Source organism: Entelurus aequoreus, linkage group LG08, assembly GCF_033978785.1.
Source record: "Entelurus aequoreus isolate RoL-2023_Sb linkage group LG08, RoL_Eaeq_v1.1, whole genome shotgun sequence".
NCBI classification, from domain to species: Eukaryota; Metazoa; Chordata; class Actinopteri; order Syngnathiformes; family Syngnathidae; genus Entelurus; species Entelurus aequoreus.
Window position 1 is genome coordinate 54,161,531 of NC_084738.1, and position 20,673 is coordinate 54,182,203.

Consider the following 20,673-nt stretch of genomic DNA (forward strand, 5'->3'; position numbering starts at 1 on the left):
CCTGGGAGTGGCCAAATCAGCCATGGATGAGACTACATTTGGATTTTTGCAGGCCCATTCTGGGAAAAATGTTTTTGATTGTCATCGATGCTTACTCCAAATGGATGGAAATCATCCCAATGCAGTCCATAACCTCCTCAATAACTATTGAGAAATTGAGAAGCATATTTGCCACTCATGGCATCCCAGCAAGTCTGGTTACAGACAATGGGCCAAGTCTGGTCAGTGCAGAGTTTGAAAATTTCCTCAGAAAAAATGGCGTAAAACATGTGACAACAGCCCCATATCATCCGTCCTCAAATGGCTGTGCGGAGCTCGCTGTACGGGTCTTCAAGGAAGCCATCAAGAAGATGGGGGAGGGAAGTGTGGAAACAAAGGTGTCTAGGTTCCTGTTTAAATACAGATCAACCCCTCAGACTACAACCGGCATTACGCCTGCGGAGCTGCTAATGAACAGGAGATTGCGAACGCAGCTGGACATGGTCCGGCCAGCACTGTCAGACAAAGTGGGCTCAAACAAGGCAAAACAAAAACAGAACCATGACAAAAGGGCCAGGGACCGAGTGTTCACAGACTGTGAGGCCGTATACATACGAGGATATGCGGGCCAGAAATGGATCCAGGCGAGACTCGTGGAGAGGACTGGTCCAGTGTCTTGGACAGCAAAAACTCAAGATGGCAAGCTGGTGAAAAGACATCAGGATCAGATCCGTCCACGTTATGATCAGAAGGAAACTCTTCGTGACACATCAGAGGACAGTTTTCCAGAGGATTTCCATTCAGCACCACCAGGAGCAGTTGATCAGGAACTAGTTGATCAGGAACCAGATGAGCAGGAACCAGGTGATCAAGCACAGGATGCAGAAGTGGGAGTCAGGGACACCGCTCGCCAAAGGAAACCTCCATCATATCTTAAGGACTATGTTCTCATACAGACTCAGTGATTTCTGGGGGTTGTGTATTACACTAAGAGGGGAGTATGAATAATTGCCTGGACTATGGGTGGAGGGAATGTTGTAATGTTAATGTGCCTTTTTGTTCAGGCAGCACCGTGACCACCACTAGGGGTTCAGGCAGGGTCCTAGGCAACGGGACCAGCAGTGTTTTGACAGCAGTAGAGCTAACAGCTCTGTATGTTGTATCAGTGTGCTGGGCTTCATTAAAAGTTTGAGTTGAGCATTATAAGAAGTACGTCACTTTATTACATATGCAGTAACATATTGTGTCATTTCTCATTCTATTATTATGTCAAAATTATGAGGGAGAAGCGGTAGAAAATGGATTACCAAACTACTTGCTCATTTACTGTTACTATCAGCTTACTTTCTGTTTTAACGTGTTCTATCTACACTGCTGTTCAAATGTAATAATCACTTATTCTTCTGTTGTTTGGATACTTCACCTAGGTTTTGAGTCATACTATACATTTGGGTATGAATCCAATAACAAGTAGTTACAGGATCATACATTTGTCAAAATAAAAGTTTTACTGTCTCCAGGGAAGTATTTCCTGAGTTTATAAATAAAAAAAGACAACATATTTTGTGACAATAAAAAATATCGATGTATACATTGTACTATCGACTATATGAGGCTCTTGTACTTGGTATTGTTACAGTCGATATTTCTACAGATCCACCCATTTGTTTACATCCAGGAGCGCTAGCTTGCTGTTAGCGGTTAGCTATTGTATCCTCCTACGGTGTGTAGTGAATCATGTTTAGCTATTCCTCGTCCTGCAGGTTTGATACTTGTAAGAAACTTACTTCATTTGGAGGCCAAGATTAGCAATTTAGAAGTGACTAAAACACTGCAGACAGATGTTAGCGGCTAGCTAGCAATGTTTTTATAACAGGGTAACAACTTCGTCAATTGATATGAAAGCATATCCATCCATCCATCCATCTTCAACCGCTTATCCGGAATCGGGTCGCGGGGACAACAGCTCCAGCAGAGACCACCATACTTCTCTCTCCAGAGCAACATTAGCGACTTCCTCCTGGGGAATCCCGAAGCGTTCCCAGGCCAGAGAGGAGATGTAATCCCCCCATCTGGTCCTTGGCCTGCCGCGTGGTCTCCTCCCAGTTAGACGTGTAACGAGGACCTCCCCAGGGAGACGCTCGTGAGGCATCCGCACGAGATGCCCGAACCACCTAAGCTGGCTCCTTTCCAAGCGAAGGAGCAGCGGCTCTACTCCGAGTCTCTCTTGGGTGACTGAACTTCTCACCCTATCTCTAAGGGAGATGCCAGCCACCCTTCTGAGGAAACTCATTTTGGCCGCTTGTATCTGCGATCTTATTCTTTCGGTCATGACCATAGGTGAGAGTAGGAATGTAGATAGCTCAGTAGACAGAGAGCTTTGCCTTCTGGCTCAGCTCTCGTTTCGTCACAACAGTGCGGCAGAGAGACTGCAATACTGCCCCAGCTGCTCCGATTCTCCGGCTGATTTCCTTCTCCATCTTTCTCTCACTCGTGAACAAGACCCCAAGATACTTAAACTCCTCCACCTGGGACAGAGTCTCGTCCTCTACCTGGACTGTACAATCCATCGGTTTCCTGCTGAGAATCATGGCCTCAGATTTGGAGATGCTGATCCTCATTCCAGCCACAAAGCATGTGTTAATCGCAAAGATTTTTATGAAGTCTCATGTCAGGCTGATTACAAAAAATAAGTAATAATCAAATATACTGCATAAGAAGGGACTAATAATTAACTGATGAAAGCTAAATGTACATACAACTATATTGTTCTAAAATAAATAAACTAAATGATTAATAAATATCAATAAATGTTTTGTTTACTAAACTGTCGATTAAATTCAAGTTGGAAAAATACAGCTTCACATCTTTAGTCATAATTTTTGCGCTTTTTAAACTTCTCTGAGTTGAGGACCAGACTTATTCTTGAGAATGCCATTGCTGCCACAAGTGGTGGAAATGTGTATTGCAACTAATTACCATACGGACCACACATGTTTTTGGTGGCTCTCGAGAGGGTGCTCACGGCCCAACAATGGTTAAGAAACACTGCATTAATCCATCCATCCATTTCTACCGCTTATTCCCTTCGGGGTCGCGGGGGGTGCTGGAGCCTATCTCAGCTACAATCTGGCGGAAGGCGGGGTACACCCTGGACGTGACTGCGTGGGTTCCCTCCGGGTTCTCCGGCTTCCTCCCACTGCATTAATGTGCAATTAATTCCCCATTAATTTGTTTTATTACACAAGAATGAAATTCAAGTTTGATTCAAAAAGTATTAATCGTTTCACATAAATAATAAAGTGTGACAAAATGTTGTAATTAATACAATTCTGCTTAAGGCCCTTGAGACCAAGGGCCTCCTGTATATTATTAGTAATGTAGAACACCGTAGTCCATGCCAAAATGTTCCTACCTGTTCTTTCCGGTTTCATTCTGAAAGATTTGGTCGCAGTGCTCCACTCTTTCCTGCGTCATGGCGTACATCCGGACATCGGGATACTTCTTGGCTATCCTCAGGAGAGCGTTGAAGACGCCACCTTTCCCGTCCGTCCTCATGTTCCTCTGCGGACCCCAGAACACGTACGTGGTGTTGGCCGCCTCTTCAAAGTAGTAGCGCTGGTTCTTCACCAGGTGCGGGGCGCTGGTGTGGGACACCACCCGCACGCTGGTCCGGCTGCCCACGTCCTTCTCGTAGCCCAGGGTGGGAGCGTTGTTCATGCGGATCACGCACTGGATTTTGTCTATGTCAGCGCCCAGGCCCGCTCCGAGCATCTGGCCGGAACTGGAAACTAAGGCACACTGGTTGAAGTGCACGTTCAAGAACTGCAAAGACACACAAAGTCCCAGATTTCAATGATGCAGCTGTTCACTTCTTTGTGTACCAGCAACCATTACATCATTACAAAAAAACCCTTCAATATATATTCTGTTGCTTCGATGAATCGTTGAATGCAGAGGTCTTCAACAGGGGGTCTGTGACACCTATATGATTGGCAGAGGTACTGCAAAGGTGTTGTGAATTTTTTCAAAATAAAAGCAAGACTAAATAACTATACAGTAATATTATATTAATGTTAGCATTTAGAATAGCTAGCGATTAGCGCTCTACCTGGGTTGTGCGTGACATCACACTATTTGCACTTTAGCGATCACTCCAGCAGCACTGAGAGCGGACTCAGCCGAACTACCTCTCAGTAATGTTGCAATTTTCAATGCCAACACAGAGGTTGACTCCACAAACTCTCTAAAGTCAATAAAGTAAGGCTCCACTTTTCCAAAAATGCGCAAGCCTGTTGCTAATATACATTAGCTTTGCTATTGACATGCTACTGATTAGCATTACATGCCGATTTCAACAATTTGTTAACGAAAATCAAACAGCCGGTGTGTAATGAGTATTACAGTATTAACTAGAGATGTCCGATAATATCGGACTGCCGATATTATCGGCCGATAAATGCTTTAAAATGTGATATCGGAAATTATCGGTATCGGTTTCAAAAAGTAAAATGGATGACTTTTTAAAACGCCGCTGTGCGGAATGGTACACGGACGTAGGGAGAAGTACAGAGCGCCAATAAACCTTAAAGGCACTGCCTTTGCGTGCCGGCCCAATCACATAATATCTACGGCTTTTCACACACACAAGTGAATGCAAGCATACTTGGTCAACAGCCATACAGGTCACACTGAGGGTGGCCGTATAAACAACTTTAACACTGTTACAAATATGCGCCACACTGTGAACCCACACCAAACAAGAATGACAAACACATTTCGGGAGAACATCCGCACCGTAACACAACATAAACACAACAGAACAAATACCGTGAACCCCTTGCAGCACTAACTCTTCCGGGACGCTACGCTACAATATACACCCCCCGCCCCCCCAACCCCGCCCACCTCAACCTCCTTATGCTCTTTCAGGGAGAGCATGTTCCAAATTCCAAGCTGCTGTTTTGAGGCATGTTAAAAAAAATAATGCACTTTGTGACTTCAATAAGAAATATGGCAGTGCCATGTTGGCATTTTTTTCCATAAATTGAGTTGATTTATTTTGGAAAACCTTGTTACATTGTTTAATGCATCTAGCGGGGCATCACAACAAAATTAGGCATAATGTGTTAATTCCATCGCTGGAACGCAGGTGAGCACGGGTGTTGATGAGCAGATGAGGGCTGGCTGGCGTAGGTGGATAGCTAATGTTTTTAGCATAGCTCTGTGAGGTCCCGTTGCTAAGTTAGCTTCAATGGCGTCATTAACAACAGCATTGTTAACCTTCGCCAGGCTGGAAAGCATTAACCGTGTATTTACAGGTCCATGGTTTAATAGTATTGTTGATTTTCTGTCTATCCTTCCAGTCAGGGGCTTATTTCTTTTATTTCTATATGCAGTTAAGCCCGATGCTATAACGTTAGCTCCGTAGCTAAAGTGTTTCGCCGATGTATTGTCGTGGAGATAAAAGTCACTGTGAATGTCCATTTCGGGTTGTCGACTCTCATTTTCAAGAGAATATAGTATCCGAGGTGGTTTAAAATACAAATCCGTGATCCACAATAGAAAAAGGAGAGAGTGTGGAATCCAATGAGCCAGCTTGTACCTAAGTTACGGTCAGAGCGAAAAAAGATGCGTCCTGCACTGCACTCTAGTCCTTCACTCTCACGTTCCTCATCCACGAATCTTTCATCCTGGCTCAAATTAATGGGGTAATTGTCGCTTTCTCGGTCCGAATCGCTCTCGCTGCATTGAAAACAATGGGGAAATGTGAGGAGCCTTTCAACCTTTGACGTTACGCTACTTCCGGTACAGGCAAGGCTTTTTTATCAGCGACCAAAAGTTGCAAACTTTATCATCGATGTTCTCTACTAAATCCTTTCAGCAAAAATATGGCAATATCGCGAAATGATCAAGTATGACACATAGAATAGATCTGCTATCCCCGTTTAAATTAAAAAAATTCATTTCAGTAGGCCTTTAACAATGGCAATTTCTTCTGAATCAAAATATGTATTCATGTATTACATATAGCCTTTTATTTGCGCAATATTGACGAGTGATGCACCAAACATTTGGTTGTCTTAAATAGAAACCTAAGCCGGATGTTGTGATGAAATATCCAGCTGAAGCTGACGAAAAAAATCACATTCAAGTCGCATTGCGAAACGCGTTTGAGTTTTTAATGCACAAAATACCAATCTGTACTGACTGAAAAACATGAACAACCATATTACATTATCTCTAAATTTGTCCTAGTGTGTGAATGTGAGTGTGAATGTTGTCTGTCTATCTATGTTGCCCTGCCATGAGGTGGCGACTTGTCCAGGGTGTACCCTGCCTTCCCCCTGAGTGCAGCTGTGATAGGCTCCGGCACCCCAGAGAGGGACAAGCGGTAGTAAATGGATGGATGGATGTAAAGTATTCGCCGACATTTCATGTTTTGTTTGTACACAGCTAGCCAGACAGTGTATGTACTGTAGTTGTAATAACATGCATGACGTGCTGTGTGTATCATGATCAATATAAAGTTTGACTCACTCGATGGACAGTTGTGAGTTTGGTTAAGAGTTTTTTCTGGTTTATTTGGGTAAGCACTCCATTTATGTCAAATGGCATGACTCCAAGTTCCACATTTATAACTCAATGTCATTTTCACCTCACTCTCTCGGCATTCGTCTGCTCCAACGTCTCACTCTTCCTTCGTGCTGGCTTTTATAACCAGCAGTTCATCCTCAATATATTTAGCTTCAAAAATAAGGTTGTGAATCCTCATTTGTCTAAAAATAGTCGTCTTCGTTGTCTGTTATTGATTCTGTCATGATTGCAAACACACTATTATATATTTACTTGCAGTCTGTATATTGTACATGTTACATATTGTTATGAAGGTGTCTGTTACTACATTATATATAGACTTGCAGTGTGTATACAAAACGTTGATGGAGGGCTTTGAAGGCTACAACGCAGACTCCCATCTTTCAAGCGTTTTTTTTTATCATCTTTAAAATCCTAAAAAAAGACATTGTATTCGAAAACCTTTATATGCCGTCGTATTAACATTTAGACGTTGTTTTAGTCAAGAACGAACCAAACGTACTGTGCTTTTAGTCTTTGAATCAAATGTAACATATGATGCTTTAACCTTAAGAGAACTTCATTGACGAATGTACAATGCTGAAATTTTTGAAGGTTGTTCAACGTCCCCGACATCTGCTTAGTCCTTTGTTTAGTGTCAAAGGTTACTCCCTCCCTCCTGCTTGTATTCTATAAAAAAATGACACATCTGTCACTTTGCGCTTTTTCCTTTCCCAGCTGCTATGAATGTGAACTGTTCCTTTTGAAATGCTCGAGCTTCTCAAAATAAATCTAAGACAGACAATTTTGTTTGACTACTTGATCAGGAAAATTTCCGATACAACTTGGTGTCAGAAGTGGGATGCCCGGAACGACCACGGGACCGGATCACGGACGGTGATTGATCATCCAGACTAAAAGAGAGACAGACGGGAGGACCGACCGTGACTCGGCGCCCCACTGTTGGCCGCAGAATTTCTAGCAACGGACTCATTGAGTCCAGACCTACAAACTACTAAACTCGGTAATGTAAAACTTTAATTTGAAAGAAATATTACAAACAGAGTTACTTATATCCCTTGAACAAGTCCTAAATTATGTTTTGCTCTGGGTTTTATACCCTTTCAGATGTTTTTTTTTAGGGTTAAATACTTTTGAAGTTTTTGTTTTTCTCGGGGTTTAATACCCTTTTAGAGGTTTTTCATGGTTCACTCCACTTGTAGACATAATGATGGACTCAAACGTCAGCAAAGCTCAGGAGAAAGTTCAATAATCTTCACCAATTTTAATGGCCATGAAAGCCAAATATGGAGTGACTGTCTGGAATGTGTTGAAGAATGGGTCAAACTGGGTTTCCCTGTGGGAGGAAGTCCGAGTTCAAAGCAATTGACTCAGAAGAAAGGTTGAAGAATGCATGTGAGTGTTGAAGAAAATACAAGAAAGTGAGCGTGAAAGATGTACAATGATATCAACAACATGTTTGAAAGTTTGGATGTCTGAATGCAGGTTGAGAGAATGTAGTCAAAGAAAAGCAATGACAAAGCGCGAACGAAACAGTGTTGGTAATTCTGTAGAGTCCAATATCCACACACCACCACTAAGAATTGCACCATCTGTTCAACTCTCAGCTAATAATAATTTTTTTCTCCACCACCCTACGCCCCCACATCTCCCTGTCAACTTCCTTTACCCAAGGTTGTCCACGACTAATTTACAAGTCAGCGGCCTTGCTTGACGAAGACTGGGCTCACGTCCGCCACCAACATCTGCAGAACAAAGCCGCTCCTCCTGACCTTCCTGCTCCACCTCCACAGCCTGCACTGCCCGAAGCCACTGCCCCACGAATGCGATGCCCACCTCAACCGCCACAGGCCGCCCTCAGACAAGCAAAATAAAGGAAAAGACAGCCCAGGCCTCTAGTCCTGTTGCATATGACGATGATAAACTATCTGACATAACACCAGCCCTGGGACATCCAATGACAGCAGTCAAAAATTAACTTTTCAAAACGGGTCACCTCCTCCGTCCTCGACAAAGGCAGCGCCATCAACTTCCAATCCAATCCTGGTCTACAGCCACATGACCCCCACAGCTCATCTAAGCGGCAAAGAACGAACTTCCACCGGTCAAAAATAACGGAACTGTGTTCAATTATTTTGTCTGCGCATGGCGTCCTACTGGCAACAAAATCACTACCGTCTTGAAACAAATACTTTGCCAAAGTCTCAGCTGTGGTAGATGTATTGGCAAACCAAAATCTAAGAGCCGCCCAACCCGTCTGGGACGATGACAGTGCGTGGGAAGCAAACGTCAATCGCATCCTCGCCCATATCGAGGAGGCGTTTCCACCGCAATCTGATCTGCACGCTGTCTTCCGCTGCAAACAAAGTCAGGCCAAGCTCGTTGAAGAATACTACTTGGGGCTCGAAAACGTTTGCGCTGCTAAATGTGGTCATCAAGGGCCCAAAGATTGGGGTTCCCGTGTGGGCCACTTCGAAGGAACAAAGCGCACTGCTCTCGTCGATGACCTCCGCCCTACACTTAAGGCGGCGGTTGAGCAGTCGATCGTGGGCGCCTGGAATCAAGTCCGCCTAGACAAATGTCTCAAGCACGCCATTTATGCTGAAAAGAAAGAGGCGAACAAGAGCACGTCAACAAAGACAGCAACCTGGCTTTGCCATGGTTGGTGATCATGGCGTTGTCACCTCTTCTTCTCCCTCTCAGCTCAGGTTCTCCACTTGTTTTCACCAAGTACCAGCTCAGAAAAAACTTGTCTCGCCAAGTACCACCATGATGAAAAACACGGTGGTAGGGCTAAGTATTCATTAAAAACAAGGACACGCAGTTTGAGTATAGGAAAATACTACAATGTACTTAAATCAAGTGATTCTTTGGTGTACCACAGTTTGCGAATCACTGGTCCAAAGTATGTGGTTCTGTGCATAAGCGGGACAACCCAAAACTCTGCCAGCCGCCGACCCTCCACCCGACTTCCCCTTTCAACATGTATTGATTTCATAGAGGTCCACCCATGCGAAGGGAAGATATATTGCTTGATGATGGTTGACATGTTGTCCAAGTGGGTTGAAGCTTTCCTAACAAAGATTGCGACAGCCGACACCGTAGCGAAGCGGCTGGTGCAAGAGGTAATTCCGCGAAGGGGCATCCCAGAAAAGATCTCCTCTAACAATGGCCCCCGTTTTGGAAACGCATTAATTACCAACATGAGTGACACTTTAGGTATCGACCTGAGAAAACGCTGCAGTTACCACCCGCAGTCGGGAGAGAGAACGGCAACACTAAACAGAAATGAGCGAAATGCTGTGATGAGGCATGAATTGGAAACGATGCCTGCCCCTGGTACTGATGCAGATGCGGATGAGAGTTCGCAGCCGAAGCAACCAGTCTCCCATTGACATTTTGTTTGGTGCCAACCAAACGTGCTGATGGGTCCCAGGCCACAAGGATCCCTTCAGACCTTCATGGGAGAGATGCGTTGATTGAATATTGCTTGCACTTAACCAATTCTCTTACTGCCATCAGGAGGACCGTTCGAGAAGCGCTTCCAAGAACCACCAACAAACTTGGGTCCTCATCCGGAATCCAAGCCCAAATAGGTTCAAGCCCGGACGCTGGCTTGGGCCGTTCCAGGTTAAACTGACAATGCAAACTGCAGTCAAGGTTGCAGAACATGCTACGTGGGTCCGCGCCACTCACTGCCAACAATCCCACAGCTGACGACGGTTCCGTATGTCAAGTCCAGGAAAGACGGCTGCATAAAATAATTACACATTTGTGTCACTGTGCACCTTTTTCTTTCCAACCTGCTACGAATGTGAACTGTGCCTTTAAGAAAGACAATTTTGTTTGACTACTTGAACAGGAAAATTTACAATACAACATGTGTGTTCTTGTCTTTCATAATGATTGTAAACAATAGGCAAAATTCCCCAAAAAGGGCAGTTCTCCTTTAATACATGAGGGCCCCTGTTAATAGACCGTATAACTACCACCTTTTAGTTAACCATCCACGACTTAGGTAAAGGAACATATACAGTCAAAACACATTTTATGATTAATCTGAGCATATACATTAATAATGCCATCATTTTTTGTGACTAATTGAATTACTTTACGGGTTATTCTTCACAGCACTAGTTACTGTAATACATTCTGTAAGTGCTTCTCAATTTTTTTGTCATGCCCCCCCCCCCCCATGGGAAGATCATTTTTTTCAAGCTCCCCCTAAATTGAAACATGATTGAGAACCTGATAATATTTTTTCCTTTATTTCTTGGTACAAACCCCTCGATGAATTGCTGGCACCTTTACATGCCACCAAGCTGAAAACTTGTGTTTTTCTCACGCCGCACCCGACACCTTATCGTTCAAGATTAGAATGAAAACATACGCTTATTCTGGGCACCGAGGGGGGTCCGCCCCACTATTGGAGAAGCACTGCGCTATGTCAAAATGGGAAAATACCAGTACACTTGTGAGGTTGTACTAAAAGGAAGGAAACCAACCGAAGCACAAGATAAATAGTTTCTAAGGTGCGCTATGCAGTAAAAGTAAACACAAAAGTGTGTAAAAACAGTCACTCCTACCCTGCAGGACCAGAGATGGACCGGCCATCGTGAGTATCGTGAGTTTTCCTACGTTGGTTTAATTCATTTATTATTCATGATTGCTGCACCTTGCCTTGGTAACTATGGGTACTGTCCCTGGGGCCAGAGCGGGGACATGTAACCCAACAGAGATAATACAAGTGTTGAACAGTCGTTACTCAACACACGGTGTCCTTATTTATTCAAGGATCCAGAAGATAGAGAGACATTCTTTTGCTTTTGTCCATCAATGGGGCGAGGCGGCACGCAAGACTCCATAACACGTCATAGATTATAATCCTGTATAGGACCGGCGACACTTTACAAGAATAGATACAAGTGTAAGCAATGCCTTCCTTTGTCTTCTTTCGCCAGCTTTGAGATGACCTTATTTGAGGTGTGTCACTCATAATAAAGACTTCATAAATGACTTCTATGTCTTGCTAGGGCCGTGTCCTCATTAAAAAATTAAAATTATTGTCCCAGTTCAAATATTCAAGTTTTAAGTATCTGTGTTGTTTCTTACAATGTGCGTGGGCTGCGTGTCGCTCACAGCGAAACTGATAAATCACGGCGAGTTGTGGTGGACAAATTGCTGGACAGTTGTGACATTCTGTGCATCCAAGAGACCTTCCTGGCTAAGCAAGACCTGGAAAGACTAAATTGTATACATAGTGACTTTCATGGTGCAGGAGAATCTACAACTGACCTGAGTACTGAAGTCGTCCGGGGGAGGATCCCAATGTGGAATAAGAAATATGACCAGCTGGTTAATATTATAAGATTGGGAGTTGACTGGGCTATTGGGATTGAGCTGTGTTGTGATTAGGGCTGGGCAATATATCAATGTACTTGGTATATCGCGGGTTTGTCTCTGTGCGTTGGTCTCTATGACTATATCGTGATATTCGAGTATACGTTCTCACGCAGTTGCTTTTAGCTGCGGGCATTACATTACAGGCGTTTCTCACTCTTTGTTGTCTCTCCTTCTCACAGAGACATAAAACAAGCGCACCTTCTTACATACGTCACATACGTATACGCCCTCGCGGAACAGAGAGGTAGCGGAATGGGTAACAGTAGCTGTGGTGCGAGTGGTAATACGAGAGAAAGAAGGTGCAAATCTGGTAACAAATGAAGGTGGTTTGGCTTCAAGCGGGAATATGTCGAACAGACAACCGTAATTTGTCAATTGTGGGGCAAAAGCGTTGCTACAAAAAGTAGCATTACTGCTAATATGTAGCATCATTTGAAAAGTCACCCGCTAGAGAATGAAGAGTGTTTGAAACTCCGCATGTCAACATCTCCGTTTGGTGCCACACCCACAAAATGCAGAGGCAACCATTTCCACATCAACACCGTATGGAAAAAATAGTCAACAACAGAAGGAGATAACGTCCGCAGGAACCTACCACATAGCGAAGGACATACACTATTTGATTTCCTATTATGCAGCTCATTTTTATTTGACAGTTATTGAAATATTTTGTGTGATATCATGCACAAAAGTGCACTTTATTTGTTTTAAATGATTGTAGTGGCGTTCTGTACAAAAAGTGCACTTTAATTTAGTGTTGTTTTGATATGTTATCTTAGTGACATCATGCACAAAAGTGCACTCATAGCTTGTTTTAAAATGTCTCTGACAATCTTGCACTTTCTATTTTGAAATTACATGAATGTTTGTGCCACTGCTTAATAACTGTTTAATAAATACATCCATCCATTTTCTACCGCTTGTCCCTTTTTGGAGTTGCGGGGGGTGCTGGAATAAATACAGTTTTGGTCAATTGACTTAGTTGTGATTTCCCTGTCTGCATGAAAGTTTAAAATGAGCATATATTAAAGGCCTACTGAAACCCACTACTACCGACCACGCAGTCTGATAGTTTATATATCAATGATGAAATCTTAACATTGCAACACATGCCAATATGGCCGGGTTAACTTATAAAGTGCAATTTTAAATTTCCCGTGAAACTTCCGGTTGAAAACGTCTATGTATGATGACGTTTGCGCGTGACGTCAATGGTTGAAACGGAAGTATTCGGACACATTGTATCTCAATACAAACAGCTCTATTTTCATCGCCAAATTCCACAGTATTCTGGACATCTGTGTTGGTGAATGTTTTGCAATTTGTTTAATGAACAATGGAGACGGCAAAGAAGAAAGCTGTAGGTGGGATCAGTGTATTAGCGGCTGGCTGCAGCAACACAACCAAGAGGACTTTGAGGATAGCTGACGCGCTATCCGACGCTATCCGACGCTAGCCGCCGACCGCATCGATGATCGGGTGAAGTTCTTCGTCGCGCCGTCGATCGCTGGAACGCATGTGAGCACGGGTGTTGATGAGCAGATGAGGGCTGGCGTAGGTGGAGAGTCAATGTTTTTATCATAGCTCTGACGAGGTCCCGTAGCTAAGTTAGCTTCAACGGCGTCGTTAGCAACAGCATTGCTAGACGTCGACAGGCGGCACAGCATTAACCGTGTAGTTACAGGTCCAGTGTTTGGTTCGGTGTCTCCTGATAGTAGTATTGTTGATCTGCTGTCTATCCTTCCAGTCAGGGGCTTATTTATTTGGTTTCTATCTGCATTTAAGCACAATGCTATCACGTTAGCTCCGTAGCTAAAGTGCTTCACCGATGTATTGTCGTGGAGATAAAAGTCACTGTGAATGTCCATTTTGCGTTCTCGACTCTCATTTTCAAGAGGATATAGTATCCAAGGTGGTTTAAAATACAAATCCGTGATCCACAATTGAAAAAGGAGAGTGTGTGGAATCCAATGAGCCCTTGTACCTAAGTTACGGTCAGAGCGAAAAAAGATACGTCCTGCACTGCACTCTAGTCCTTCACTCTTACGTTCCTCATCCACAAATCTTTCAGCCTGGCTCAAATTAATGGGGTAATCGTCACTTTCTCGGTCCGAATCGCTCTCGCTGCTGGTGTAAACAATGGGGAAATGTGAGGAGCCTTTCAACCTGCGACGTCACGCTACTTCCGGTACAGGCAGGGCTTTTTTTTATCAGCGACCAAAAGTTGCAAACTTTATCATCGATGTTCTCTACTAAATCCTTTCAGCAAAAATATGGCAATATCGCGAAATGATCAAGTATGACACATAGAATGGATCTGCTATCCCCGTTTAAATTTTAAAAAATCATTTCAGTTGGCCGTTAATGCAGTATGAACAATAATGTTTTAATGTAGACACATAGAATCATCATACTGCTGTGATTATGGGGGCAGTATAGCTCGGTTGGTGGAGTGGCCGTGCCAGCAACTTGAGAGTTCCAGGTTCGATCCCCGCTTCTGCCAACCAAGTCACTTTCGTTGTGTCCTTGGGCAGGACAGTTTACCCGCCTGCTCCCAGTGCCACCCACACTGGTTTAAAAATGTAACTTAGAAATTGGGTTTCACAATGTAAAGTGCTTTGAGTCACTAGAGAAAAGCGCTATATAAATATAAATCACTTCACACTTCACATTATATGCATCAAGTGTTCATTCAAGGCTAAGGCAAAATATAGAGGTATTAAAAAAAAGGCCATATCGCCCAGCCCTAGTTGTGATGATAAAAAGGTAATAATTCTGAATATATATATGCCATATGAATGTGTACAACATGAAGAAGAATACCTCAGTAGATTGGCATTTATATTGTCTTTTATACATGACAACCCATCTACCTGCATTGATCTTGTTGGTGACATGAATGCTGACACAACTGATGTCAACTCTTTATTTGGTAACCACTTAATTCAGTTTTGTTCAGATAGTGGATTGATTTTAGGGACGGCGTGGCGAAGTTGGTAGAGTGGCCGTGCCAGCAATCGGAAGGTTGCTGGTTACTGGGGTTCAATCCCCACCTTCTACCATCCTAGTCACGTCCGTTGTGTCCTTGGGCAAGACACTTCACCCTTGCTCCTGATGGCTGCTGGTTAGCGCCTTGCATGGCAGCTCCCGCCATCAGTGTGTGAATGTGTGTGTGAATGGGTGAATGTGGAAATACTGTCAAAGCGCTTTGAGTACCTTGAAGGTAGAAAAGCGCTATACAAGTATAACCCATTTATAATTATTATTTATTTATCTAGTAAGGTACTGTTGCCAAATGATGGTTATTCTTACATCGCTGAGGCTTGGCTCTCGACATCCTGGCTGGACCACTGCATTTGTACAGGGGCTGCACATGATTCGATTGAGATGATGACAATTGATAATGATCTGGCTACCACAGACCATATTCCTTTTCGCATGGTGTTAAACACGGGCGATTTACCTGTGTTGCTGCCTGTAGATAATAGCCTTGAGGTGGGGAAAATAGCCTAAATTGTCTCAGAAAGAACTAAATAAATATGCCAATGATTCTGATGCTTTGCTGGACAGTGTTAAAGTCCCAAAAGATGCCTTATCGTGTCAGGATGTGAACTGTAAGAATGCACAACACTGTAAGGAATTATGCTCTCTGTATGAAGCCATTGTTGAGGCTCTCAGTACCTCGAGCAGGCCACTGTATAAATGTAGGAAAAAAGTGTGCAATATTAAGCCAGGTTGGAAGGATCATGTAGATGAGCTCCATGCAGAGGCCCGAATTGCTTTTAAAAAATGGGCTGAGGCAGGCAAAAGCAGACATGGCCCCTTGTTTGAGAACAAAAAATGCACCAATGCTAGATTTAAACATGCACTACGCTATATTAAAATAAATGAAAACACTATGCGGTCAGATTCGCTGGCAAGAAAGCTGCAAAAGAATAATTGCAAAGACTTTTGGAAAGAAATAAGAACTATCAATAATTGCAAAACATCTCTACCATTAAATATTGATGGTGTGACTGGGTCTGAGAAAATAGTACAGTTGTGGCAGAAACAATATAGTGAACTGTTAAACTCCATAAAAAGTAATGTATTTGCAGTGGATAAAGTGGAGTTTAATGATGACGTAACTGTCATTTTGACTGAAATACATTCAGCAATAATGACGTTGAGAGATAATAAGGCCTGTGGTCTGGATAACATTGCAGCTGAACATATTAAACATGCTAGTAAGAAAGTGTACCCTCTGTTGGCTATGTGCTATGCAGGTTTTCTCGTCCATGGAGTGTTACCTGATGCTATGCTAACTGTTGTGCTAGTACCGGTGATGAAAGATAAAGTTGGAAAGCTAAACAGCTCAGATAATTACAGGCCAATAGTCCTGGCAAGTGTCCTGTCTAAAGTGTTCGAGTCAGTTCTACTGAGTAGACTGGAGGACTACATTTTAACCACTGACAATCAATTTGGTTTTAAACAAAAGCACGGCACTGACTTATGTATTTTTGCACTAAAAGAGATTTTAGGTAAATATAAGACAGAATTCCACAATGTTTATATGCTTTATTGATGCTTCTAAAGCAGGGGTGCCCATTACGTCGATCGCGAGCTACCGGTCGATTGCGGAGGGTGTGTCAGTCGATCGCCAGCCAGGCATTAAAAAAATAGTCCTAAAAATGAGCGATCATAAATCTTCACTATAACGTCACTTTCGTCACTTGATTGACATTCACGGCACCCAATGGTCTTCTGAGATGACGCTGGCTGCTGCCAGCTCATTAAAATTACCGACAGGAAGGCGAGAAACCCTTTATTTCAACAGACTCTGGCGCCGTACCTGTCGTCAAAACTCAGAAGACCGACTGCACAGTTGCACAATAAAAGCGCTGCTTCATCCTGCCTGCGCTAACAAAATAAGAGTCTCAGAAAGCTGGCGTGCACAAGCTAGCAAGCTACGGAGTTTGCCGCCAATGTATTTCTTGTAAAGTGTATACAAAGGAGTACGGAAGCTGGACAAATAAGATGCCAAAAACCAACCACTCTCATGTGGTATTGGACAGAAGGAGGACTTTTTTTCTCCTCCATTTGAAAATGCGGACGTTATCAGCACTACTGTCTGATTCCTATCAATGCAAGTCATCAGAATCAGGTAATACACCAACTTATATTCTTGTCTTCATGAAAGAAAGGAATCTATATGTGTTAAACATGCTTGTATTATCATTAAACACCTTTAACTTATTAACAATATTAACTATATGTGTTAAACATGCTTACATTATCTTGAAACACCTTTAACTTGCTAACAATATTAACTATATGTGTTAAACTTGCTTGTATTATCTTTAAACACCTTTAACTTGTTAACAATATTAACTATATGTGTTAAACATGCTTGCATTATCTTTAAACACCTTTAACTTGTTAACAATATTAACTATATGTGTTAAACATGCTTGTATTATCTTTAAACACCTTTAACTTATTAACAATATTAACTATATGTGTTAAACATGCTTGTATTATCATTAAACAACTTTAACTTGTTAACAATATTAACTATATGTGTTAAACATGCTTGTATTATCTTTAAACACCTTTAACTTGTTAACAATATTAACTATATGTGTTAAACATGCTTGCATTATCTTTAAACACCTTTAACTTGTTAACAATATTAACTATATGTGTTAAACATGCTTGTATTATCTTTAAACACCTTTAACTTATTAACAATATTAACTATATGTGTTAAACATGCTTGTATTATCATTAAACAACTTTAACTTTTTAACAATATTAACTATATGTGTTAAACATGCTTGTATTATCTTTAAACACCTTTAACTTATTAACAATATTAACTATATGTGTTAAACATGCTTGTATTATCATTAAACAACTTTAACTTGTTAACAATATTAACTATATGTGTTAAACATGCTTGTATTATCTTTAAACACCTTTAACTTATTAACAATATTAACTATATGTGTTAAACATGCTTGTATTATCATTAAACACCTTTAACTTGTTAACAATATTAACTATATGTATTAAACATGCTTGCATTATCTTTAAACACCTTTAACTTATTAACAATATTAACTATATGTGTTAAACATGCTTGTATTATCATTAAACACCTTTAACTTGTTAACAATATTAACTATATGTGTTAACCATGCTTTCATTATCTTTAAACACCTTAACTTATTAACAATATTAACTATATGTGTTAAACATGCTTGTATTATCATTAAACACCTTTAACTTGTTAACAATATTAACTATATGTATTAAACATGCTTGCATTATCTTTAAACACCTTTAACTTATTAACAATATTAACTATATGTGTTAAACATGCTTGTATTATCATTAAACACCTTTAACTTGTTAACAATATTAACTATATGTGTTAACCATGCTTTCATTATCTTTAAACACCTTTAACTTATTAACAATATTAACTATATGTGTTAAATGATAAATGATAAATAAATGATAAATGGGTTATACTTGTATAGCGCTTTTCTACCTTCAAGGTACTCAAAGCGCTTTGACAGTATTTCCACATTCACCCATTCACACACACATTCACACACTGATGGAGGGAGCTGCCATGCAAGGCGCTACCAGCACCCATCAGGAGCAAGGGTGAAGTGTCTTGCCCAAGGACACAACGGACGTGACTAGGATGGTAGAAGGTGGGGATTGAACCCCAGTAACCAGCAACCCTCCGATTGCTGGCACGGCCACTCTACCAACTTCGCCACGTCGTCCCCAAACATGCTTGTATTATCATTAAACACCTTTAATTTATTAACAATATTAACTATATGTGTTAAACATGCTTGCATTATTATTAAACACTTTTAACTTGTTAACAAAAACATATATTTCATAAATAAGTAAATATAAATCATATATATGAATGAGGTAGATCCCCACGACTTGATCAATTGAAAAGTAGCTCGCCTGCAGAAAAAGTGTGAGCACCCCTGTTCTAAAGCATTCGATAGAGTTAATCATGAAAAGTTATTTTTTAAATTGTGTAAAAGTGGTGTCCTGAGTTTTTAATCAGAATCTTGGTGTATTGGTATTTTCATCAGACAATGAGAGTGTGATGGCGGAATATGTTATCAGATTCATTCCATGTGAGCTATGGTGTGCGCCAAGTTGGGATTTTGTCACCGTACCTTTTTAATGTGTACATGAATGATTTGTCTCTGATGTTAAATGCATCTCGTACTGGTTGTAGGATTGGTGACTTAGTCATCAGTCACCTTATGCATGCAGATGATTTGGTCATTTTTAGCCCGTATAGTGATGGTCTTCAACAGCTTCTGAAAATATGCACACAATATGGTAGTGATTTTAACATCATATACAATACTAAGAAGAGCAAGATCATGATAGTTAGAAGTAGAGAAGACAGACAGTCAGCCTTTCCTGACTTCTCTCTATGTGGTTCTGCACTCAGTGTGTGCAGTGAAATTAAATATCTGGGACATATTACCAATCACCTGTCTGATGACAAATATATTTATAGACAGCGATGGAAGTTATATGCTCAAGCAACATGCTGTGTCGAAAGTTCAGTATGTGCTCAGTTTCTGTTAAGATCACACTTTTTAAAGCATATTGCACACCACTGTATACTGCCCATCTGTAGTGCCAGTGTTAAGAAGCTCATAGGGGCTTACAATGACAGCATGAGACTGCTTCTAAGAGCTTCAAGGCGCTGCAGTGCAAGCCAAATGTTTGTCAGAATTGGGGTCCTCACCTGCTCTGCCACTTTACATCATCTCATATACAGGTTCATGTGTAGGGCAGCTGAGTCAGACAACAATGGGCCCCATTCAGTAATAAGTTCCTAACTTTTCCTCTTATCTTTCTTCCTAAGAGGAGTCCATTCAAATTCCTGACCTGGTCTTAAACGACCAAATTGTTCCCACCTGCTTTTCTAAAGTTGCTGAATGCCAAATGGTTAGCGCGTGCGTGCCTATCATAATTTGCATAAAACACACCCTTATTTCCCCAATATGCATATGTGAAAGCCCTTAATTTCGTATTTTGCATAGGTAAACGCCCTTAATTCCGCACAATTCCGTCGGAAAAGCCGACCATCAAACACAGAGAAAGTACAAACAGATTACAGAGAGAAATACATAATGTCAAAATGTAAGTTTAAGAAAGAGGGGACTGCAGCGTTCAAATAAATATTTGTCACTTTGGGAAATAGGTCTACATGGCCATGCGCTCCCTCCCCAGCGCACGATATGCGGCATCTTTCAGTAGCAGCAAAAGCATTGCCATTGTGTGTGTGTACACGGTATTTTGAAATGTCTATGTATTGCTCATTTTGCTATATGTCTGTCTGTCTTATCTCTATCTATGTATCATATATATATACATATATATATATATATATAATATATATATATCACTGCCGCTGCACTTGACTTGCTAACTGTTGCTGCTTGTTGTCACTTATTCTGCAGCCGAGTAGTCGCAACAATGATCCCTAGGATCACTAGCGCCCTCTACCACCATGAGGCGGGAGAACTGCGAGCCTCGCCCAGTGCGTCTTCGCAGCCGTTTTATGATTGCTCAGCACAAGAAATACGTTACACACATACAGTTGTTGACAAAATACACTGTACATTATATACCTCAGCTAACTAAACTATGGAA

General features: G+C 41.6%; 1 protein-coding gene across 2 annotated transcripts in view; it reads right to left on the minus strand.

Annotated features, from left to right (window-relative positions):
* Positions 1 to 20,673, minus strand: part of st6galnac4 (ST6 (alpha-N-acetyl-neuraminyl-2,3-beta-galactosyl-1,3)-N-acetylgalactosaminide alpha-2,6-sialyltransferase 4) — a 47,295-nt gene that overhangs the window by 21,840 nt on the left and 4,782 nt on the right. For both annotated transcript variants that reach the window (XM_062056800.1, XM_062056801.1), the window contains one exon: positions 3,395 to 3,804. In XM_062056800.1, the coding sequence (XP_061912784.1) occupies positions 3,395 to 3,804 (410 nt within the window). The remainder of the gene's footprint in view (positions 1 to 3,394; positions 3,805 to 20,673) is intronic.